This window comes from Pogonomyrmex barbatus, unplaced genomic scaffold (assembly GCF_055798465.1).
Source record: "Pogonomyrmex barbatus isolate J1 unplaced genomic scaffold, ASM5579846v1 scaffold17, whole genome shotgun sequence".
NCBI lineage: Eukaryota > Metazoa > Arthropoda > Insecta > Hymenoptera > Formicidae > Pogonomyrmex > Pogonomyrmex barbatus.
Window position 1 is genome coordinate 2307303 of NW_028297113.1, and position 26563 is coordinate 2333865.

The 26563-nt window shown below is 39.1% G+C and overlaps 1 protein-coding gene and 1 long non-coding RNA gene across 6 annotated transcripts in view; both read left to right on the forward strand.

Moving 5' to 3' along the window:
- dnc (phosphodiesterase dunce) overlaps positions 1–26563 on the forward strand; it is a 141572-nt gene that overhangs the window by 54812 nt on the left and 60197 nt on the right. For 2 of the 5 annotated variants that reach the window (XM_011642259.3, XM_089074535.1), the window contains exons 3-5: positions 21181–21369; positions 23221–23253; positions 24416–24436. In XM_011642259.3, the coding sequence (XP_011640561.2) occupies positions 21181–21369; positions 23221–23253; positions 24416–24436 (243 nt within the window). The remainder of the gene's footprint in view (positions 1–21180; positions 21370–23220; positions 23254–24415; positions 24437–26563) is intronic. The other 3 variants (XM_089074534.1, XM_011642260.3, XM_089074536.1) reach the window with 3 other exon arrangements.
- LOC148937066 (uncharacterized) lies at positions 7–2711 on the forward strand. The gene is made up of 2 exons (XR_016138729.1): positions 7–1010; positions 1785–2711. It is a non-coding gene; the product is annotated as an uncharacterized LOC148937066 (long non-coding RNA).

The window sequence follows — 26563 nt, forward strand, 5'->3', positions numbered from 1 at the left end:
CGTCTCCGTCTCCGCTCCGCTCCGCTCCGCTCCGCGCGCCGTGACGCGGCGCGAGACGCGAGTCGTGTCATGCGCTAATCGCCTCGCGCGCTAATTGCCTCCTAACGGCTAACGATGCGGCGCGCCGAGTATCGGTCGACCGGCCGTCCGTCAGGCCGCTCGCGGATTAGTCCCGTCGGGATTCAGGTATCCTCGCCGTGGAACGAAAACCGATTTTCACGGTGCGTCGTGTGCGATTCTTCATCACCCGCGATTTCGATGTTATCGCGCGTAAATCGCGCGCGATTATCGATTGTTCCTTGGGAGTTACATCGCTAAGAAACGCGATCTCTTTTCGATTTCGCATTCCGTAGCCTCTCTCAGCCTCTCGGCTCCTCGGTTTTTCGGCGATAGTTTAATTTGTGGGCGTGGATCATCTGTTTTTTTTTTACACCGGATAAACATCGGATCGCTTTATCAGTTATCTGTTATGTAGTGAAGGATTAATGCGGAGTAAACGCAAGATAAAAGCGGAGCCATATTCATCAAAAGCGATTTGATGAAGAAGTGATGTCATTTATCGGGGCGATCTGAAATTAAAACACATAAAAGTTTGAAAAACTTCGACAGAGACTTGTCGGAAGTCCAATTGTTTTTTTTTTTACGTTTTTTTTACGTTTTACGTTTGTACGAACGCAAGAGACCTGACTCAACATGACTCAAAAATATATTTTTAAACAATTGCAATTAAGATACGCGATATATACGTCAAATCGCGAGGCGACTAAAGTTAGTGCGCTTCGTGGCTATTAGGGCATAATATTTCTGTCGCGAGATCGACTTCGTTTCTCGTGCCATATTGTATATGTGCACACGACGGCGTAAATAATTCAAGCGTGGCTATAACATCGGTGTATAACTATAACGAGGTTTCCAGTTTTATACACCGTTCTCCTTCTGCGGTCGTTTGCGAATCATTGCGAATACTACCGCTTCACGTTGCCTCATTAAACTCGGGTCTTATCTAAATGGTAATTAAACATTGAATATTCATCAGAAATCATTACGACAAAAAGCGCCGCATAGAGTTTATTAATTGGCCATTAAATGATGCGTTAGCTCGATTAATATTTATCAGAAATGCTCCCAGCGAAATCTCTCGAATTACCTTGAACCCACTAATAATAGAACAAAATACATACGTAATATTTCGTTCGCACATGCGACTGCACCAATAATGATTATAATGACCAAAAATTGCCTTTGCTGCATTATTGCTTCTGGACGTTTCGCATTAATTCGTCGAAACAGTTCAAGTGCACGCCAGGAAATCCGGCATGTCTCTCGGGTATACGTCATTTTATCAACGAGTCATTAAGTTCATTGAAGATCCAGCGTTGTTATCGCGGTACTTATTTCATTGACGCGGACACGGGTAAATCAGCGCTGTCGTGTGACACAAGGCAGATTTATGATCACGAGGGAAAAATTTTAATTTGGGACTTTATTTCCTTTCTCGGCTTATCTCCAATGATAAAGTTCGTGCGTTGTGTAGATTGATCGGTGTTCCCCAATTGGCCGTAAATACGCGCTTGGAATTTGCTTTTATGCAAGCCTCTTCTGTCGCAGCGGAAATCATGACAACTCGTCTCATCTAAAATACTTAATGTTATGCGCAATTTATATATATATATATATATATGTATGTGTATGTGTGTGCGCGTGTATCGTGCATCACGAATTTTTTACGCAATATGTAAAACATATACGGATATATCAATTATGGATATATGATTCTTCCGCAGAAGATCCCGAGTCCAGTAATCGTTTCGCGATCGGCCGAGATACTTGTTGAACCACGGTCATACCGACGAATTCAATTTTCCTAATGGACTTTATCGACTCTTGGCATAGTTTGCGGTGTGATATTTTCTAGCTATTCGCCTTCGTTCGCCTCCATTCTGTGTGGATTTCGGTACGGACGCGAATATTCGTGCCTCGAGATACTTAGAAACAAAAGATTGCGGTCGTATCGCAGTTTCTTGCTCGCGGTGCGCGCTGGCATAACAATTTTTTTCAATCTCTTGAGTCTAGGCATTTGTCAGTGTGTTATTATTTCCTTTCTCGGCGGAAAGAATACACGTACGTGTATAAATTTGATAAGTAGACGTGCGGAGAATTTATAAATCATGTAATTAAGGTCTTTTTTTTTTTTTTTTGTAGAAAACGTTGTTTTTTCTCAAGTCGGGATTTAATAAAGTTGTGAAATATTCATATTAATTTTAGGAGAACAATTGTAGTCTTTTGCTATCTAGAATGCGCTTAGCTTCGCTTGAGTACTACTTGAGCAATGACGTCATTGGTCTACGGCACGAGTCATGGTCGGTCGCAGTTAAACAAAGAATTGCTACCAGTTGAAGTTAATTACTTCGTTTTCAACAGACTTTTTGTTAAACATCAAAGCCGCTGTCACTACAAAGGCAAATTGCATTTGACTTTCTTTATTTATAATTTTGTCGCGATGCACCTGCAGAATCTATCTATTTAACAGAAATGTTTTCTCTTTGCAAACTCGTAAATACAAATACAAATAAACGGCCTGATTATGTCTATCAATTATACTTATTTACTCAGATGATGGCGTAATAACGAACAAATTACTATCGCTCAAGTATGTCGTTAATATAGACCTCAATATGTCTGACGATAATGTTCGAAAAAAAAAAAAAGAATTGTCGCCTCGATATATCGCAACGTTTCTTGTGTTTGTAGTCGAAGAAATTCCGCAATGTCAGCAGAAATGTAGATTATGATTGAGAAGCGCGTATAACGTCGCCCCGTATCTCACGGGCGATAAAACAATCTATTAACGAACCATTAAACTCGAGCATTATAAATTTAAATGCTAAGAATCGAGGACGGTACGACATGAGATTCGTTTATGGTTATGGCGTGAGAGAAATATACGTCGCTCATATGCTATAAATTTACGCCGCGTGTACCGGTACCCGGGCATTTAATTGTTAATTTATGATGGAAATTACTTAATGTCCACTGACAAGGTCTACGCCGTATGTTATATGGCATAGCGTATAAAGCGAGATAATTTTTTCGTGATTTTGAAAAGCGATATTTACGACTCATAACGCCGAATTATATTTAATCAATCTGAACTCGTAAAATAATTCAATTAATTAATTGCGTCTTAATAAAATATGAGCATGAAAGCATGATGTGAAGCACGAAGCTACATTATGTTGACAAACAGCATAAATTTAATGTTAAGTTACGGCACGAAAGTCGTTCATTTTTGCTTCTTTTTATCGCGATTTCACTTTCAGTGACACCGCGATCTTATTCGCAGTTATATGTTCCGTTGGCGCCATAAGAAAAGAAATGTCATGGGCAGTGACATTTCTATTGTGTCCACAAACACAACGGGAACATGGATATACCGTATTCCTCGTATTTCTCGTTTGAAAGGACATTTCGTAACGAAAGAATTATTTTTAATAATGCATCTTTTTCCTTCAGCAGGTCCTTATTTGCATTATAAGTGTCTGTTATTCTTGCGTATTCTTGTGTCGCGCAAACATTCTACGTATGAATTATTTTTGTCATTCGAGCTTTGATGATTTTAGACGCGGTGTATAATTCCTCAAATATGCCGTATAATTTTTCAAAGCCGACGAAAAATGGATGCTTTTCTGCTATGCGCGATTTCTGTTCAGCATAGCCGTTTATAGCTGTCGGCAACTTTCGAACAATAAATATTGTTCCTCGGCGATATTGGCTGGCTCTAATAACAAGTAGCACGCGGATCAATTTAAATGATGTCAGATTATTGCGTTGTCAGCTTTGTTTAACATTCACGTGACACTTTCTCGCGCAGTGTAAAGCTTGTCACATAACGTGGCCTATTTCTTGTTGTGCTACGCGTACGATTTTCATCTTTGTCGAACACTAATATGCTCGAAAGAAACATATCGCATTTACGCTCAGATTTATAATGAGGCAAGACGTAATTTTGATTGGAATTTTATATTTAACATTTTTTTTTAAATTTTTGAGCGTTATGGAGAATTATTTATATTTTATCACAGATATTGTAATTCTTAATTTTTGCGTTTTGATTTAAATTTACAAACTGCGTTTATTTTAAATGCGTAAGCGTTTAAAACTTGGCACAAATTGTTCGAAATAAATTTGGATGCCTTGGAGAAATCAAATATTAATATTTTCCAACGTCAAATAGAAATCGCAAAGCGCAGAAGAAGATTGATGAATCGATTTTTGTGATATTTATTTGTTTGTTTTAGCAGATTTATATACCCGTTGAAATCTGTCATTTGAGTGGCTAATTAAAACTCGGTCATGATTTTAAATATCTTGGCTCACATTGACAATCTGTATCTTAACTGTGTGAATTCTAATTATACCTGTCTGTCAAGACAAGGATACTTTTGTACAAGGATACTTTTGTATTCTTTACATATCTTTCTTATTTTCTGTTATTACACAACCCTTAATAAAACAGAGACAGGTTTTGCAAGATTGCGTAATTAACATCGTCTTAAATACACGCGGTAATTGGAATGACTATTAAAATTATATAAATAACAGAAATAAAATGAAAAAGTGATAGATTATTTTATCTTATTAGATTATTTTTATCCCTTAATGCCGTTAGAAAATTGATTCGCTACATCTCGTAATCTGAAAAACTTTCCTTAACAGAGAATATTTCGGACCCCGAAGGAAATCTATAAGTTCATCCGAGATGAACTGCGGATACGTGACGCATCCGAGAAACTCTACCGATATGAGTTTCATGCATTTCGCGGAAAGTTTTAACAAAATACAGATGGCAGAAAATAACTCAGTTTTCTCTCTCTCTATTATCTATTATAATGTAGCCGAATAAAATCGTCATGGCCGCGTGCCACAAAATGAGGTTTACGCGCAAGAGGATGAAGAGAAATGGTACGGGCTTTTCTCGGATTCGTCGGAAGACGCGCGGCTGCCTCGAGTTGCTGCCGATATCGCGGGAAGTGAACCTGTGAGAGTAATGTCGAGGGACTCCGAATCCGTAATTATCGTGCCTCGATGAGAGACTACCGGCGCGGGAAAGGGGAGGGAAACGCGCGAAGATGATCGCAGTGTCGCTCTTCATCTGGACGCTGACGAGACCGCGGGATCGATCGGAAATCGGGCTCGAGAGCAGACGGGATTCCCGTAGGGAGTCGCTGTACAGTCGGGACGATCGGGACCGCGCGGATTCCAGGCGAAATTCCAGGGAAACGGCAACGATCGGACTGACCATCGTCGACCGGAAACGGCATCGTCCTCGACGGCACTCGCGTCGTTACTATGTCGATCGTAACAAGAGGTGAGTGGAATCAGATCAGAAATCCGGCTGGATTTTCCTCAATGTTCTGGATATATATATATATATATATATATATATATATATATATATCTCGAGAACATTTTCGCAGAAAGCAATTTTAATTGGGAGAGGGATAAAAGTGGCACGAAATGCAAAAGAGAAGACGAGGAGTTGTAAGATATTACGAGCGATTGAGATGAAAAGACATACGCTCACATTTCTCTCTTCATCATTACTCCGGAGCGAGCTCACCGAGATAAGCCGTAGTCGCTTAATTCCGCTTTAAGATCGTATCCATTGAGGTTTATTAAATCTGATATCCCTTTTTGCCCCTAATGCTAATGTAATCGATGTACTCTCGTGGGCGCGGGAGAGCTTATCGACTACACGACGAAAATCAATTACTATCCGCTGTCCAATAGAGCAGGACGAGGTCGCGAAATAGTGCATCAATATTAATGCTCGTTACGACGACGAAACTGAACATCACGCGTTATCAATGTGAATTCTTTATCGCCCCGCTCCAATCACATTCAAGACCGATTTGTTTATAAATCTTATCTAAGTATATCGTAAAACGTCGTATGCAAAGCACGCTCGACACAATACATGTGTGGTCAAAAATAATATAGAAAATAATATTTCCTCTTAAACTATTTAAAATTTTTGAGAAAATATACGGTAAGAGAAAAACAATGCAATTCGCAATATATAATTGCATACATTTTTTAAAGCGACTATATCGCTCGATATTTTCCTGTAATCGATGGATTTATCTTATACAAAAAAATATTAAGATACGATCACTGAGAAATAAATATTTTATTAAATATCCTACATTTTATATCAGAATAAAGCACAAAATGATTTCTAAACTAGCAAGTGCAAAACGTGACTTTACAATAGTTTTCACGGAGAAGGTAAAAGTACATCGATTAATAGTCTCAAAAATATGGAATTTTTTTTTAAATGCTGAAATGATAATCCTGAATCTAAAAAGATATAGTTTTAAATCAATTATTTTATTAATTATATGATATTTGCTTCTCTTCAATTCGTCCAATTTCTTTCTTCCTGGAAAGTCTTTTGTATCATTAAAAGCAACGAAGACTTCGAGTCAAGATAAAGAAAATAATAGCTATGAGATGTATAGCTATGAGATTGTGTGACGTTCTTGTGTTATAATATATAAAAGAATTTAAGAGTGAAATTTGAATAACGTTATATACGTTGTATATGACTTTTTTTTTATTGTATAGCTTTGTGGGAAATAAGGGAAGTCATCATATTTGCATATTTCCGCCATCGTATTCGAAATATTTTCTGGACTATCGTCTCGGGAGCAATCGGAAGCAATCGGAAGCTTCGGCGCAAAAATCGGATTTCGCACACGGAGTTCCGTAGTCTTTACGCGATCGTTTGCATAATATTGTATTTGCGCTGTCATAAATGGTGTTGTAAGTACATCGATTGTCTTTTTTACAACGCCTTTATGGTCTCGTATCTATGCGCGAGCGCGCAAGGAGTTCTTGACACAAATTTGCCGACCCTGAAGGATACGTTGGTGATAAATACCCTTAACAATCGCGTAGCACGCTATGTCTTTCGGGATCGATATTGCGCTTTTAAGCAGAATTCAGACTATCAAATTCTAGGGCGACAATCCGGACAATCTGCTTTATTCGTGCGTATAACCATAAAAATTGCAGCCATCGAAATGTGCTAGTTAGCACATATATATTTATATTCTCCAGGAGGGTAGGTAGTTTTTGTCGGAAATTAGAAGAATTCTCTCCTCTCCTCTCGTGGACGATCTTCGCGTATGTCGACTTTGCAGTTCCATAGTCGCGCTACACACGCATTTCCACACGCGCAGCGTGTGGAAAAAAAAGTGACGTTCGTGGAAAATGTACGTGACGAACGTACGGGACTTAATACGGGTTGATGCTCGTTAACGAACGCCTACGCGCGATTCCGGCAAATGGCGTTTGGGCTTAGATCGCGTCTAGTGGAAAAGCCCACCGTCGGCACGGTTCGTAGACGACGAGATGCGAGCCAGCTTCGCGTGTCGAATGGGGATACATCAGGCCATTTTTTTACAGGTACTCTTCGAGAAAATCGATACACGTACCCTCGGCAGATCTGCCCTCATCCCCGCCGGCTTTTCTTGCAGCTTCCCGACGCTTTTATCGGCGCTCTCACTAAATCTCGATTGTTCCTCAAATTGATAAAACGCCCGCTATTTGCTCCGCTATCAGCTGCGGAGTTCTTGAAAAGGCTCGCTCCTCTCATCGGACATGGTTTATCGTGACGTCTTATTGGTGCGCACACACTATAAATCATCGTCCATGACCCTGTTATTATTCGGCATGTTGCATTTCGGGGAGATTCTTGTTGAAAAATGTAGGAAATATTGAATGGAGAGAATCTTTAAATTTTGCGGAAGACAGTGAAAGATGGAACAGGGCTATATATATATATGATATAAGTGAATCAAAATATATTTGCCTATGAAAACGCTGCTTTTGCATTTCTTCAAAAAAAAGCGACACAAATAACACACTATCTTGGAAAATTTGGGTTAAATTCACGTTGACTTAGAATAAGAAATCCTTTCCATTTGCTAGTGTTTTCATTTCATACACCAAGGGCGCTTTTTGGATCTTAACGCGATAGAACTTGAAAAGGAAAGCGGATTTCTTCAACAAATCTGTCCTTTCCTTTCTCACAACGTAATTCCGTAAGTGATTTACTTTTACTTGAATCATTTGTGGCTCAGAAGTCTATCTTCTGTATCAAGATTTATATCGAAACTCGATAAAACTATAAAGATAAATTTAAATTATATATTATATTATATTATAGTGAAAAAGATGAACAAAAATAATAAAAGATTCAGAATTTTTATATTTTTAATTTAATTTTTTTAGATATACATATTTTTAGATATATATATTTTTACAAAATATGAAACGGTAATATTATTACAGATTAAACAACAAAGATTTTTAATATTTGCAGAAAGTTTAATAGATTTTAAAATTACATTTCAAATATTAACTATAAAAAAATGCATATATACTAATACATTTCATATTTTTACATGTTAGAAAATTCTTTAATAACCTAATAATTATTAATGTATTTAATATGAATATCTTGACTTTCCGAAGTTTATATATATATAAAACTATTGGAGAATTTTTTTAAATGTATTATACATATATATATATAAAACCATTCTTTATGAAATATATGTATCTCTTTCTAAATAAGCATATAATGCATAATTTATTCAGAAGCTTATTTGTATTAGTATTTTTATTTTTATGAATATTAAGCAGGATTATCTTTAATTATTTACACTTGAAGAGTTATATATTCAAAATGCAATACGTACAATTTAGTCACGTTTCACGTGAGTTACATTTCACGTGAGCTTATTTAAAGCAGCAAAATGTACGTACAACAACGTAGATTTGTTTCCCTCGATTTAATGCAAGTAAACCAGAACTAAACGTTCGAAGTTCAGCTTAAGTTCAGTTTCGTTCAATTTCGAATGAATTTCCTTCGTTATATTTCTCAAAGACTCCGTTAAATCGAAACGCTCGTTGCACTTTCATTCGCGCGTGTTCCTCACCATCCATCACTCACCGTCTCCCTAAAAGGGGTTTTTTTCCCCCTAACCGTATCGTATATCACCTCGAAACTGGCGCATGCCAATTCGAGATTTCCATGTAAACGAGATGACCGTCGTCGCCGTCGTGTTCGCATTCGCACGTAAACAGAATCCGACGATCGATGGTGCACTCATTCGTGAATAAATGTACGATCGTGATTGCATCTTGCTCCCACGTTACGCATAATAACGACTTTAATTAGTATAACGCGATTGCGGAAGTTGGTGAGAATGGAAAGGATACAAATATGCCACTTTTATACGAATTTTTTTTAAACGCAATCCGCAATAAAAATATTGCATTCATTTCGCTCTGCAAAACAACGCAGATGGAATGGCAAAATATATTTGAAAAGGTTGATTGCGTCAAAAAGTTGCTTCTCCATACATTTACAGTAAAAATTTCGCGTAAAAATTTCAACCGATGAAAATTTGTAGTATCTGTGCACACATACCTAGCTTTATATTTCGAGTGAACGGATGTATATCCGAATAGTTCGAAATATCTGCAAGTAAAAAAAAAAAAAATTGTAAATGTAATTCGTACATTGCGGCAATTAAATTTTAGATTCTAAATCAGTACATTAAACAGAACGGTAACAAATCGTAAAACGCATGGATGATATTTAACATAAGTCGAGTCACAGCGCGAAAGCGTCCCGGCGTAGATATGCAAATTTCATAAAATAGGAAATTTGCAAGAAAATCGGGTGATTATAACTGCGCCATTAAATCCGCTTCTTCAAGCGCCGGCACTTGTCCTCCTTTTTTTGCTACATCCTTTCCATGCTTCTTTATCGCCATATAATATTTCGTTACGGCCGAGTATAAAAGTCGCATACGCCTCCATAAATATATCGATAAAGCCTCCAGCCATAAAAGTTTGTATTAAATTAAAGAGCACGGCGTATTAATAAAAATTATGAACTCCCACTCGCGGCGAAGTTTACATACATTCCGAAATGATGTACATCAGGTTTATAAGATAAGTGTAAAAGTTATAGCCTTGCAGCTGCAATTTATAGGCCGTAACGTTTTACTTGTGTAATTTCACCGATTCCCCTTCACTATTTCGTTGGTTGTACGTCGACCGTTAAAAGTTCCACGCGCTTCTCCACTTTCCGTTTTGCGAAAATATAATACGTTACATCGAACAGCCGAGGGATATTAGACATATTCACTATAATTACCTAAATGGCGAGACCTAGCTTCTCTTATTGACATATTCGGCACATTCCATCTATCGTAATTACTGTGATATGCGCAGGGCCTAATAGCTCTTCTCACTGACGTATTTGGTAATGTTTATTATTTGACTTCTACATATGTTTCCTGTAAATATATGTAATTAATCAATTTTATGTCAGTTCTTCTATGAATCGTACTATTTCAATTCATCTAATTTTATAGCTCCGATAAATTTCTCATTTTCCGGATAATGATACTGTTATCGATTTGTTATTACATTATGATTATATTCACATTATGCTTTCCTTTTTGCCATTATATTGCGCAATACATTTTACGGATAATTAGAGACAATCATACTTGGTGAAGTACAATTATGGTAGATGACGCGTCGATTTTCCTCACGACAAACCTACACTTTGCCTCTCATCCTTCGTTCTTCCAATCGAGTTGATTCTTCAATTTACGTCAATAAAATATAAATCAATTGTGTTGTCAATTCAATTTCGCTTTATTAAATTTTCATAGTATTTCTCTTTCGTGATTGCACGTGTTTTATTTCGCATTTTATTAAAACGGTCATCGCACGTTATCGGTATAGAGATCGCAATAATTACAATTAAAATAATTATATAGATAATTATTACATTATTAAAGAGAATATGTCTAATGTCGAAGAATTAATGTTTTCACAAGTAGTAGGTAAGTATTTAATATCGTTATGTACGGAAGAATTTTCAACTAATGTTTCAACTGATGATATAGTTTAATATCCCCAAACGCCGGATAATTGAGAGTGTATTATTCTTGTATTATTCTTTTGTCTGTCTGATAATTCTTTTATGTTTCTGACAGCGGTCGACGCCAACGCGTCGTTTATTCATACGAAATAACGCGTCGCAAATGAAATTGTACCGTCTGTCACGTCCGTTTTTCTCTATTATTATTCGTCGTTACGAAGCGTAAGATGAAGCGTTGTCCCTCGCGGGCGCAAATTAATCTTGATCTTGCGTTTAATTATTTCTTACATTTTCGTCGCACGAGGAAGTTACGTTGAACGCGTAATCGAATAAGCGTGAAGAGCCGCGGACCAGCCTTTGTCGTGTTTTACGGAAACATTTATACGCGATTTGACGCTTATGTAACATTAACAGTACCCTTTATTGTGCTCGACGGAATGTGTATGTTTACACAATGTTTACACATGGATGTCTCAACAGCTCAACAGAAAGCGATAATTCTGCATCCGCCGCACCATTATAGAACGAAACGTAATCGAGATATACGATGATTCTATTTAAAATGCCAAGGTCCCCTTAATTCCAGCCATATTTCATCTTTCTCGACATATTGATTGATAATTGATTATTCGATTAAGGTTACTTGAATATCCGCCCTTTGAATCCTCCTCGCGCGCTGGGCGATGCTTCAGCAGAATTTTAATTTGGGGATTAGCTGGAAAAATATTTTGGAGTTAAATAACAAAAGGGAGAGACCGTGTCCGATCACATCTTCGCTATGGAAATATTTGCCTCGGAGTTTGTTTGGCGAAACCCTAGGTGACAGGGAAAACACATGGAACTCGCGGTCGCGCGGGGAGTCGAGTGAAGAAGCGGAATGGGGGACACGTAATCGTATCGTTGGAAAGGGAAAATGAAGCGAGCGGTAAATATAGGCGGCAGCCGATTTTGTCCGTCGAGAACGATCGTAGACTTCGGGACGTGATGCGCGCAGCTTGTAGCGAGCAAAAGCAACGCGATGCGCGCAGCTTATATCGGATATAAGCAACAGACGCCGGCATGGCAAGAGTCAGTTCGCGTCCGGCACGCGACCGACGAGGTTGGTCGCACTTCGCAAAGTAAGGATCGACCTGAACCCTCCTCCCCGGTATCGACGTTTCCTCGCGGCCTTGAAACACATCGGGACGAGTGTTCCGGAGTGGAGGAACTAGACTTCCGTCCCGATGTGCCGGCGTCCCATCGTTTAATTCGCTATTTACATCGGGGATGTAAGGCCCTCGCTCGCCTCGCAAACTTCGACGTTTGCTCGCGCGTGACGTGAGCGGCCGGCACCGATATTGCCGCGCTTAAGGCTTCAAACGTTTAACTATCCGAATGACAAACTCGTCGTTGAGTGTGTGAAGGGTGTGCTCGCGCGCGCCCGCGCGCGCGAGACCTCGAGTTGTAAGTGCGCAGGGGGGAATAAATTCAGATTGGATAAATTCAGCTTCTCGATTGGCCGTCGTGCGAGTGCGTCCGCATCGAGATTGCGATTATTTACGAAAGAAAACGGAAAAAAAAGTGTGTTTTAGGAGTAGCATGAAAATTTTTCTGAAGGAAAGTACGAATGAATTGAGTATTATCTACTCTATTTCTGCCGAAAGAAGCAACCACAGGAATGTATTTAATATTGCGGTTAAACACGAGCGATAGAATGGAACTTAGAAAATTTAATCTTGGAAAGGCCAACGATGGAAAGACGTATCGAGGGAATAATGAAACATATTTGTCAGCGAGGTCGAACGTTGATAGCTTGTGTCGGAGAAAAATGATTTTTTTCTTTTTTTTTTTTCTTGTTATCGAAAGCAATCCGGGGTGCTCCCCATCTTTCGTCGACTTCGTTAGTTTTCTATATCTAGTCAAACATTCGTCATAACCGAATTGTCATCTGTATCGGATACACGTATCAGTGGCCAGATTATCGATCATGTGATTGCGTACGTTCCAGTTGCAAAACATTCAAATAGATCCCTTTCATTTTACGACTTTCATTTTACGATTATTGCTATTTTGCTATTTTTAGTAGATAAGAAATTTTATACACGCATTTAAAAGTACTGAATTTTGCGTATTATGCGTTTTATATTTGTCGCTGATAAGATTTGTATTATGTAGAGAAAAATGGTGATAAATGTAGCGTACATACGCGTCGTGGCGTTGATTCTGATTAATCGATTTTACACCATAGCCATTGATTGATATCCGTCCGTAATTGATATCCACGCTAGAGATCTGATTGCCATTGAATTTGGGACTTCATTGAATTTGATGTCGCCGGTAGACCTGTAATGAATTTATTTATAGAATCCGCGTAATTGCGCTTGATAAATATGTTATAGCTGTGCTCGAAAATATCAGGGAATTGTAAGGGAAAATCCGCTGTGAACAAGAAACACGCTGTCACACCTCATGTTCGCCACTTTTTCGGTTATAATTTAATCTTATCTTCTATAATTTTAAAAAATCCTTATCACATTTTCTATGGTGTGTCCTGAAAGAGAAATTACGGCAGTCTACGACTAAGCGTAGTCTTTGAAATCGATATAAAAAAAGTAGTAACCATGAGAAAAATGTTAAGTGCCATATCAAGCTGTCATGAATGGCACAAATCTAAACAATGATAACTTCGAGAGTTTTCGAATAGATTGGACGTTCAAATCAAAGAAGATTCATAAAACAAACATACCGATATGATAATGCGTTAGAGTGGACAGTTTTAATTTTAATATAAAATAAAATAAATTTTCATGTTTTCATGTTTTATATCTTATTTTATATATGGAGAGAACAGTTTTGCTGGTAGATCTAAAAACCAGATATCAAATTTGAAAATAATTTCGTTGGATCAAATTGTTATGTGAGACGCTTAAATATGATAATAATACTGCAAAAATTTTGAAAAATTTAGATCTCTGGCAAACAATTTGAACGTCGTATAATTTTGAAGGGCCAACAAAATTACTTTCAGATCTGTATCTGATTAAATTTTTAGATTTGCAGCAAAAGTATTTCTTCTGTGTGTTTATTCGTAATGCTCTCGTAATGCTGCTTCAAATTTGCTTCGGGCAGGGTGGGTCTTTTTATCCTACATAATGCACCGATGTATTTCCCCGACATGCTATTTGCGTACTTTCTTCTCGTCCTCTTCATATGTCCTATGCGATTTTATCAGGAACGTACTAATCTCGTTGTCCCAAGCGCAAACTTTTGTATTACGCTAATTAGCGTGTCGCGTTAATGGCGGGGATCTTTGTTCGCGGAAAACAATGTACCTAACAACCCCGTTTCTGTACCGTAACTTTGAGTTTGCGAAGTAACTTCGCAAAGGATTTGTGTATTAACTTATCGTCCTTATTACGTTAATATAGTTATTGATAAAAGCATTGATAAAAAAAACATCTAAAATTATTGACTCGATATTTTACTCGCGCATCTCTGATCGTTACGTAAAGGAACAGGGATAAAATGTCGTGTAAAATATTTCCAGCATAAAACGATCGTACGAAATCTTTTTGTCGAATTTTGAGAGAACATGTTAAAGGCGATTCCGTTACCGCGGTGAAGCCGGAAAAGTGCTCGGCATCGTAAGTTAACTCGTTTTTCCCCCTTCCTTTCCCCTTCACTCTTTGCTGTAAATGCGCTTGGCGCCTTTCGAGAGGCAATTAAAATAAATCACGATATCTAATTAACCAGTCAGTCACGTCAGAGATAGAAAAAAAAAAAAAATTAAGATAAGATACTGTACCGGAGATAACAGAATTTTCAAATGTTATCCGATTATACATATAGTTACGGGTAACGTGCAAAAAAAGCATCTTCCTTCTTAAACGAAAGGGATTATTATGAAATACAAAGATTTCTGAGTCGTTTTCGCAGAAAAGACGTAGTAATTGCGTCTGTCTTTCCGTCTTCTCGGAAATCCCCATTTATAATTCGCCATCGGTGTAATCTCTACTGGACCATTAAGAGAAATCGACGACGGCGGAGTGAGGACTCAGTTATAAGTTGTTTCTAGCAAATTAATCGTCCGGAGAAGCCGGATCGTAACAAAGCGCCGACTATTTCGAAGAAAGACGTCGCGGATTCTCGTCTGCGGAGAAACTTTGTAAGATGCCATCAGAAGACTCGGGCGCGTCTTGCTCGATGTTCTTGCAATCGCTTCATGAATGATGCATTCCCATCTTGACGTTTCCCGCTCTGTTTACTCAGAGCGAGAATGTCGCGGCAATATTGGTGGCCGTTTGCTTTCTCCCTTTCTCGATCTCTTCGGCGCCCTTCTAGGCTAGGGTGGGAAATCAATTTTTTCGAATGACCGCTGGTACCGTCAACGCTTTGCCTGCTCTGAGAGATCGCTGTAGACATTTTAAATTGGCTAGAAAATGAGACGCGACCACGCGAGCGCGTTTGCAGACGAACGGCGGAACGTTCAACATTCCGACGAGAATTAAAGAAATTTAAATATTATTAGCTCGAACCTCTTCGCGCCGAGAAACGTTAACGATTTTGTTAAATAAAAATTGTAAATACTCGGCTTAATGCTGTGTATATGTAGTCTTGACTTTTTTGCTCTCTTCTTTCTTGACTTTTTTGCTCTCTCTCGTTTTATGTAATAAAAGGGATGCCTCAATTAACTGATAAATTGAAAGCGTGACCTGGATGAAAACGGCTCCCCCCCCGGCAGGATGGTTATGCAGTTGATAAACAATGGCCAGCGCTTTTGCGAAACTCGAAAATAGGACTGGGGCATTAAATTGTCGAGTTACACGAAGTGTACCGATTCTCTTGGGGTACGTTATCTCGCGGCGTAGATAGTACAACTACTTGTGCATAAAATGCTGCGATGTATCTGTGGTACAACGCGACTCTCTGCGCCGTACGTAATGCCGACTATTAACCGATGTAATAGTCCTCTACAAATAACATTCGTGAAAAATCACTCTGACGAAAAGAGCGTTTCGCGAGAGATCCTCCCTCGTGCCAGAGGAGGTCATATTTCCGCGTTTATGGTAATGCCTCCCCCCCGATGTAAATTCCGCGCTATTACGGAGAAAGCTTCGGAGGCGATTCCTGGAAGAGATCGTTTATGTATAAATCGGTCAGGCTATAACCGATGTATAACGACCGACAATCCGCACAAGTTTTAATGCAGGCGAAGTAATTTACTTTCAACGCGCAATCTCGTGCGAACGAGAGTTGATTTTATCGATCAGTAATGTCGTTCACCCTGCTGCTAATTCACTGCTGTCGCAGCTCGTCGAAAACGGGGGAAGCGGTTCGGCAATATAGTGGAGCTCGAAAAATACGTTTACGCAACCTCGATGTAAACGCACTCGACGCGATCCATCGCGGAGATAAATAACGGTCGGACGCTGCTATGACGCGTGGAAACTTATAAATATCAGGAAACTTATAAATATCAGTAGAAGCGAGGGGACGGAGTTGAACGGAGTGCCAAGGCGTCGAACGTCGTACTCAAGATGAACGACTACGCCCTCGTTATATCCCACGAAGTCGCGCCCAGGCTGGCGCGAAGGGATTCGGGAACCATGAAAGTAACGCTTCCGTTGACCTCCTTGAGGAGGCACAGCGGGTGCGTTTCCACGCTCTCACGAGCGAAGCCGCATCCGAAATTGGTGTACGTCGCAGTCCCGTAAGTGTGTTTCAATCAATCTTCACAACAATCGCCGCATAAGAGAACGTATATGTGTCGCATAAAAGATTGTGTCCATAAAAGATTAGGTGCCTCTAATTATAGCACCATCTATCTCTACTCGAAAGTCAAATAAAACACAGAAATATTTTTGTCATATTTTTTTGTCAATAGTTTGCCATATTTATTAGTACATCTTTAATTCATTCAGAAAAATTATTCTTCTTCGCTATTGTTTAATTTTAGTATAATAATTTATGAAGACTTTTTCTTTCCTTTCGATTGAACAATTGATTTATGTTTAGACTTTTGAGGAAGAGGTCAGGGAATAAATAAGCTAATTTGTTTTCAATGGGTAAAAAAATAGCTGACTGTAAAAACAAATCCGTCATTTTAAATAATTGCTGTTCGAAATATTTATACAACTCTGCCGTATTGCCGGCATTTAAGACGTTTAGGGCATTTCGTCCGGTTCGCGCGATGCGAAAGAAGATGCATTAGGAAATGAGCGCGAAATAATTGACGGCAACCATCAGCAATCACGGTTATACACGAACACCGTAAAAAAACAAGTATTACCTTAATGCAATTATCCTAATGCATGCACGCGATAGTGTATTTGCACGATGCTGTAAAACGAGCTTTCGAATACGTATTTATTATTAAGGACCATTCACATATTCTACTAAGCCAGCCAAGCGACTTTGAATCGCACTTTTTCTCCTTTTTTTGCTACAAAATTCTCTTCCGCGTCCCGCGGGATGCATATTTCTCTTGTTTTTCACGCACGTGCGGAGAAATATTAATCTGCTTCCCGGGTATTATTTATCCGACCGGCGGGGGGAATCCGCATCGCATTTATCGCTATTTTCCCGCTGTGAAACGGAGCGGGAAACGAGCTATCGTATCTCGAAATCGATAATGAGACCATTAGCAATCACGGGCGGGGCGAATGATATGAAGATGATACGTGCGTATGTGTGTACGTGTGTGTGTGTGTGTGTAATTAGCGGAATGCGCGTATACGAGCGGCGTATTCCATTCGAGTAACGCACACTTCCGGCGCGGGCCATTCGCGCGCGTAGCGGCGCGAATTGAACTGGCGTACGGCATCAATTAGGAGTTTCGGTAAACAATCGATGGTACTCTTGCGACCGTTTAATTGCGCGCCAGGAAGCGCAATTAATCATTGACGGATACGGGGGGGGAGGAGGGAGGGGGGGATCAATTAATGCGCGACATTCGTGAGCGAGACGAGTTCGTGACAAACGCTGATAAACTGGTCACTCTACTCTGGTCGATTATCCGAGCGATTCAATTTAGGAATTCGAGCCTCCCTTGAGCTCTCCGAAAGCTCTCGTCGTTGTGTATTTGCATTTATTTACTACATCGTTCGATTTTAATTTTAATCATATCGAGCAACGGTCTCCTGATGACGGCATAAATTTGCTTCACCAAACCGTAGACTTTTTTCTGTATTGATAAATCGTTCGTCGATTATGATTGTTATTGCGATAAAGAGTTAAAAATGTCGCGTTGTATTGAAATTTAATAGATAGCGCTCGCCTTTGTGCGTTCGAAGATTAATGACAGCCCGCTGAACCAGCGATTCGGCGTATATGACATCTATCAAAATTGGAGCGCAAATTCGCGAATCGATGGACACGGGCACGCGTACAAAGCTTATTTTACAAGCCGATAAACGGTGTCGAATAAATAATAATTTTTCGAGCAGTGGCAGATTTTGCGAGTTAAAACGGCAGAGAGAAATCAATTGTACAACGATGTTGTCGGGACGATTGTTGTTAACGAATTAAGCCAATAAAATTGCTCGAACGAAGAACCCTTATCTCGTGTCGCGTTGCTCGAAGCGCTCGTATAAAATTCGTTGAAAATTGATCGTTGAGAATACAACGTATTTCGAACGTGCTGTAACAATGTGCTGCTATACGTGTAGTTCAATAAAAGTCTGGTCTCGGAGATTTTTTTTCGAACAAATGGGCGCGGCCTTCGAATCGCGGAAGTGCCTTCATTAATGACATTCGTATTTCAGCTGCAACAAATATTAGCTCTGATCTAGGCTCGGTCCCGTCGTATACAAACTATTTCCTTCCTCGTCGGAATGCACTCCTCGTGCACTTTTCACAAATTGCGAGTAAGTTGTCTTCACGTGCCGTACGTTCCTTCGTCAATCGCGTTCACGATCAGATTGTACGGGACGCAATCGCGACCGCTATCATTGACAACGGTCGGACTATTTGTCATACTGAATGGCAAGGTTACGAGATTAATCACAGTTTACATAATACGACATAATGATCGTTATCGCGGGCCGGGAGAACGTAGCTGCATACCTTCGCGATATTGTTCTCTTGATGTAAACAGAAAGGAAAAAAAAAATTTAATTAAGTGACGGGCGCATTATCGCAGGCGAACTACCGTGACCACGGTAACTGTCTGCTTCCGACTTTACAGACACTCTTTGAAAACATGCAATTTCATTGCTACAATGCAGCACAACGAATGCGTTAATATCTATAATGGAAAATGGAAATTTATTAATAATTATATCTTATTTTTTTTATTTACGTGAATACCGATCCGATTATCGAAAAATATATTTGCCGATTTGCGCAAAATTTTATTCTCAGAAATATGTAATATTAAATCGTACAAATTTATTCAAGAGACATCTGCAAGAGAAATATCTTAAGCTTAGCATGCGAAATAGATAAAAGATTCGCTGTAATGAGTACCCAAGTGACGAGATTTTCGCTCCAGTTACCCGCCAAAATTCCCGCGAGCCTTAACTAGATATATTTATGACGCAACGTGAGCCAAAAAGGATACAACTCGACATCTCTTGGCATCTCGTAAGAAGACACTTCCACGTCGTTAGTGTAATGAGGAAGATTTTGTAATCCATTTTACGCTTCATTTAATTAAGGTCGCTCAAGGCGATAAATTTTTCTTTCACTTGCAACGTGTTGATCGTACCCACGAGGGTCATGAATTTCCGCACGTGTTCCATTTATCGAGTTTCTTCGATTATTCTCAAATTTCTTTTGTAACGATAAAAGATAATATATCATTAAAAAATTATTTCTATTTTTGTAAATTTAACTTTAACATAAAATACTTTAAGAAAAGTAAAGTGTAATTAGAAAAAAATGGAGATTTACCTCCATTTTCACCAATGCGGATTAATTTTGATCTCGGTTCAATTTACTTTCTATCTTCTTCTAATTCATAGAATTATATAAAGATAGAAAGTGGATTTTTTTTTTTACCGAGATTAAAGTTAATCTGCATTGATGGAAATGAGGGTTAATCTTTTGAGTATGTCTTATTTGTTGAAAAATATCGAACTATTCTGTGTCACGTGGAACAACATTACGATTTGTACGCGGAATTGTTTTCAAGACGCCGAAGAATAGTGTAAATGTTTTACGCAGCTTTATTGCGAAATGGGCCATGTGCGTATTCTAGATATTTATTTTCGTGAAAACGTCATTCCACTTAGATTTCTCAGCTTCGAACACGTCTATTTTGGGCCGCGTCCTATCCAATTCGCGTCTGAATGGTCGAAGACCTCGACCAGCTGTTTCCATCGAATTCTGAACCGAAGGTTAAGTATAACGAATTTAATTGCGACCGTGATTTCCACCTGTTGCGAAGAGAAACATACTTTTTTGTCGATAACAAGTATACACGGATGGTATTGCGTCTGGAAAGAAATTGAAAAACCTGAAAGGAAGGATGATACGTGATTAATGAAAAAGCTCGATCGATACATGGCACAAAACGAGTCTATAAGTATGTCTTCTTCGAGAAAGACCTAGAAGACACCATGACAGCACGTCAGCGTAAGAGAGGAAGGTTAATCAATTTTGTTCGTTACTCTTTGCGGATCCAGGCGCGATACATTTCTAGACTACAGAAATTCATGAAGGTGTCCGGGCTCGCCATCAATATATTTCAATGTGCGCCCCATTCATCATGCTCAGGATACCGAGGCGATATTTTATTATGGCCATATTCCGTTCTACGGGATCAAAAAGCACCGACCATATTTTGTGTTTCCGCGCGGCAACCCGGCGACGCGGCACAATTCATAAACCTGTTTTTATCGGATCGAAAGTAGTTTTGCGAGCGAAAAATTATTATATTTACACGGCATTATCATGGATTTATGCGAAGTTTTGTCGTCAAGAATCACGTCACGTAATTTTTCACGCCACAGACATCAGATGCTTCAAGGTCGTCGATCAAAGATCGCGGCAAAATCATTCATCCCTCGTGCGAGTCGCATCACGTGAAGTAATAAAAAGTCTGCTCTTTACTCATCTTTCTTCCTTTTCTTTCCACGTTAGAGAGAAAAAGAGGAGAGAGACGAACCGTGCAAGAAGTTTAGCTGAAATGAACAGAGATTCTCACGGAGAATCTCACGTACTCGAGATTCTCCGCGAGAAATCCGTAGTCTGCTTCTAATGACAGTTTACGTTTCTCATTACAGCTTCGATGTGGAAAATGGCGCCTCGACGTTGGACGGCGGCGCCGGCGGTGGCGGCGGCGCCTCACCGAGCGCGGGTCTCGTTTTACAGACGTTGCCCCAGAGAAGGGAGAGCTTCCTGTACCGAAGTGACAGCGACTTCGAGATGTCGCCGAAGTCGATGTCTCGAAACAGCTCCATCGCGAGCGAGAGGTGAGCATTCCCCCGTTTCTTTCTTTCTCCTCAAATAAGCTCGGTCTTTCCTCCCGCGAAATAAATTGACGGCGGATTATAAAAATTGATCGATCCGTAAATCTGGTCTTACGTGAGTAATGCAGATAGCGCAGATATCGACGAAGGTTGCTTCGATGCTACTCGAGCGAAAAAAATCTATGATACCCTTCCTCAGGGGCGGGAGGGGCATTTATTTGCTTTCACGAGAAATGTCGAACCTGAAAGAACGTCACGCAATTTACTATGACATGACGCGGCATTCATTTATTTATTACGAAACATTTATCACAACATACTTCGCTGCGTGCTCATACATACACGCATTAATCAACGAGTTTCGCAATATATTTTTTTCCTATTTTTAATCCCCCTGAGCGGAAAGTTTTTTTTCATGAGATATTTGATGATTAATTTATCCCGTTGTAAGTCGCAAAAAGCGACATTAACGTGAATAATGCTTTAATGCAATAATATTCTAAAATTATTTGATAATTTTTTTGTATATAATACGCGAGAAGATGTAAATTTTCAAAAGCGTCTTGAAATGTGTCTTGTCGAAAATGCAAAATTAGAAGCGTCGAAGCAATATTCGTATGTTTAAAAAAGTACACAGAATACAAACTAACACACAAATCTTGTACCAAAAAGAACCATATTGCCCTATTTGTTCTTTTTAAAATCAAATCAGAGCGAATTGTTGATTTACGAACGGCGCCAATTGTTTGTTGAAATTTCAAAAAATGATATTGTAACATACACACGTTTTTTACAAAATTTTTATGCATGCGTGCACATAATGGCACCTCTCTGCAGTTCTACAATTGCGCAGCTGGAAATTTTGCCGCGCATTTGTCCGGTCATAAATGAATCACGATGTTCGTCCCATTATTTATTCCGATACAAATCTGTAATATCGTTGGAAGGTTGTGAGGACGTTTTTTGCGGCAACGAAGAGAACATGTATCGATAAAGTAGATGCCTCCTTCTCGAAGCTACTACCATCACAGCTTCGGAGGTATCGCCGATAAAATGGAGAACGGAAGAGGGAGGCTTGTTGGTGGCGCCGGCAATGCTGCTGACGTGAAACCGCGATGAGATATTCACGTTATCTTCCTGTGAAACAGCTGAATGACAGACTCCGATGATTAACGCGATAAATATAAAGAAATTATTGTAAACACGCGTGCTATATTTTAAACTCGAGTTTATCATTATCAATTGAAGCGAATGATATATTTGCGAATTTATTACGTGTGTACGAACATGCGTTCTCTCTTCGTTGTTTGCAATTGTGACTTATGCGTGTAACAATCTTGCTAGTCATTTGGTCCCACAACTGTTCGCAAACAGTTCAACGTAATTTCGTCTTCGTGCTTTTGTGTACCTTGACAAATATCGTAGTCTCTTGGTGGCCGGTGATGCTTACTCTACTGGTTCTTATTTATTCTTTTCTTCTCACAGATTACCAGTTACTTCACTTGCATACACATACGTTTAATCATCTGTGGCGAAATGATGTTTCTAAATGATACTGATTATAATAGTAATGATGATAATTTATGAAAATCAATTATATTTGTTTTTGTTTAATTCGAAAGAATGATCATTGTACTAATTCGTTAAATTTTTATAAAATCTAACATTTTATAATTTGTAAAATTTTTATAAATTTTGATTTATCTCATATAAATATCTAACGTCTGATATCTTGAGATGACGTCGCGTGTCGATGCAATTTAGAGGCATCATCTGTCGTCTGTTTAAATGTTTTACCGTCGCTAGTGGGTGTCGGGGTGTGACGATATGATGTATGTGATCCTTGGGTTGCAGGTTCAAAGAGACAGAGCTTCCTGTCGAGCGAGCGTATGTACTCGATCCTATTATCTAATTCATTTCGTTTTTTTTTTTTTTTTGTTCACACTTGGACTTTACACTAACAATTCATTCAACGACCCCTGTGTATACGATCACCGATGTAAAGCAACGTCCCAATATTTCACTAATATGTTTCACGTGGGCGACCAGTTTGTTTTTCAAAAAATTTTATTACGTGCATGTTACGTTTTATTCGTGTGGAATTTTTTTTTTTAGTACTGTTGTGACATTTTTGTTTTAACATATTTAGATATTTTCCACTTTTGTCACTAAATTTAATCAACCCTTATTTCAATCGATATCTATATCACTTACAAGCGTGATTGCATAATGTCATGATGTCACTACTTGAAATAAAACGTTTAAAAATAGTTGCGATAAGATAATACAAATTTAGTAATACAAATTGAGATAATACAAATTTAATTTTTGTTCGAGGTGTTAAAATTTCAATCGTTAAGAATTTTTCAAACTAGTTGAAATAATGAACGGAAATAATGACGATGCAGTTTGTGCTTGTGAGCTTTATAACTATTTCTGTCGGAATATAATAATTTTATCGTTTTTGAATTATATATCATCCGTTTTTGTGTACATTCCTGATAATTTCTCTGGTGGTCACGGAACCGAGCAAACTTGGACACAAGATCGCATCGACCTCACGTACACGCAACGAATACACACAGCTTTAGCATAAGAACATGCAAATCCCGCGCTTACGCAACAGCGACATTGCTTTATGATATAGCGATATTGCTGATTTAGAGCGTAGATTTAGATGGCTAAAATGGGCAAAAATTCATGTTGAGTCTTGTTTATCGTTCTCGACATTATAAAGACATTATCAAATAAAAGAGAAAAACAATTCGCTGCGTAATCATATTATCTTGTTGCTTCCGCCGGTCTTTCAGTTTCAAAGTTCAAAGTATCGAATACATATATCGCGTATTACTATTTTAGGCTTACTTGTCATCATCGTGCCTAATGAATTCTTTGTATGGTAAAATGCGCGCTGTACGTGACGATGTAGTAACGTTTGTATTGAGCGTCGGATTACAGTAACCTTTTTTGCGAATTAAGCCTAAGTATTACTAACCGCATGCTGAACATAGTCGAACGTTGTCGAATAAATACGAATTCTTATTTTCAGGATATTTACCGATCAGTACAGGTAAGTCGCATCATCACGATAATTTAAGCGTAGTCCTTCGAGAAACAAGTCTCGTTACAAGCAATCGTAGCGATTGGATGATCGTGCCTCGTGTCTCGTCGATTAACGTTCAATTCGCGTTTCTCACGTAAACTCATACATACTCATACGCAAGAAAGATCTTTAACGAATTATTAATTCATTGGGATGAAATAACACACAAGTTGAGAGAGAGAGAGAGAGATTGAAATTGCGGATGCTTCTCGCGCGCAATACACGTCGTAATAATAATTCACAAAGGAATTGCGAGAAAAATCTCGCGTCTAACGGGAAAAAGTATATTATTTCTTGTAGTTACTTGTAGATACTAGGGAATTATCTCTCTGCATAATGTGACGCAGCTATGCAAATCGATTAAGTATTATGCGTTATGTTTTTTTTTTTTTTTTTTTTTTCCCCCACGATTGTTCCGTCGTATATGTTGCGTCGTATACATCATCTATTATTCCGTCAGACATACTACGACGACAGAGTCTCGCATGCGGGTCTCATTTTACCCGATAGAAATGTGAGTGCAACGTGAGTGCACACGAGTGGAACTGCAGGCTAAGCAAATATTTTTATCTAAAGTGGCGTACGCGATTTTATTAACGTACGGATTGATAATGTAGGATGCTTTTCATTTGCATCTGCCGTGACGCATAAAAACGCCTACCTACTGTTTTTTTTTTCCGAAGAGTGATTGGTTTTATAATAAAAAAATTTCATATTTTACATGACATGATGAAAAAAAAGGGCAGGAAAAATATATAAATATATTTGCGCGCCCTTTGTCTGTAAACAGAATGTAATGCTTATAAATGATTGTATGCTCATCGTGATGTGCAAGATTATTATTTTAATTAATTCAAGTGAGTGCCTGCGGCGAGCCCATTATTTTATCTTACGTTTCTGCGGCTCGATCGTCATTAGATTGCAGTAACGGCTCGCGCGATTGAAAATTTACGCTGTCGATCGACGAGGAATTGGCGATTTAATTATTCAAGTTTCTCGAGTGTCGCGAGCGGAAAGTTGATCGGCCGAGCTCCGCGCTCGTGGATATTGTGTCTGACGGGCCTGAAATTAGATTTTCCGACGAGCGCGGCGATTATTTCCGGCGTCACGACTTAATCGCCGTTAACGACACTTCGCGGACACGCGTTATACTCGAATACGTACGCGCGTAATTTTGCCTTAATTATCAAATTTACGTTCACGATCGGATGCGGGAAACGGGGCCCGACGTACGGTATTTTCGTGAATCGCGCGAAAACGGGATAAATATCGGAGCCTGCGAGGGGGGAGGGGGAGGGGACTGATACCTCCCTCTAAGCGTAAAGCTCCTCTCGGCGCAACGCGGAGACCGGAAATTGTTATTCATATCGCGCGACAACACGCGCGCGATCGGCGATCTGGTAAACGGCCCTCGGCGCATCGCATCCATTTAATTATAAGACGTAAATCGCTCGGAAGATTGCCAGAGGAACGCGGGAGCGATCTATCAAAGTCATGCGTGTGTGTGTGTTTCAATCCTGCGTATCTGGAGGACGCCCAACTCAAACTTCTCTCAGATTGAATGAAAATAGCTGAATGGCTTGTCTAAGCGATGAAATTAACCTCTGAGCGCTACGTAAGCAATTCCATCCACGATAATCGTTTAACAGAAATCCGTTAGACATCCGTCCCGAACAAATTCCGCTTAATTGTATTTGAAGAGAGTGACACAACTCGCTCGCAACGAAATTCCTCTATTTGTAGAAAAAAAAAAAAAAAAAAAAAAAACGTACAATTGGCTATATTGCGTCACGCGCGCGCGCATGTATGTGTGAGTATACGCGTATGTATGTGAGTATGTGTGTGTGCGTGTATATATATATATATATATATATATATATATAGCAACTCGTGACCTAGCCTAGGCGATGTAAATTAGACTGAATGCGCTTAATTATTGCGTTCGTTAGTCTTCTCCGTTGTTTCACGCGACGCCGAGCGTCGTAACAGAATTGTTTACTTGCTTCACAATAATTGTTATTATGCTTCACGTATAATATGGGAATCCCGTTCCAGTTCCGCCATAGTACGTTTTGTTTAAAAATCTGCATCCGT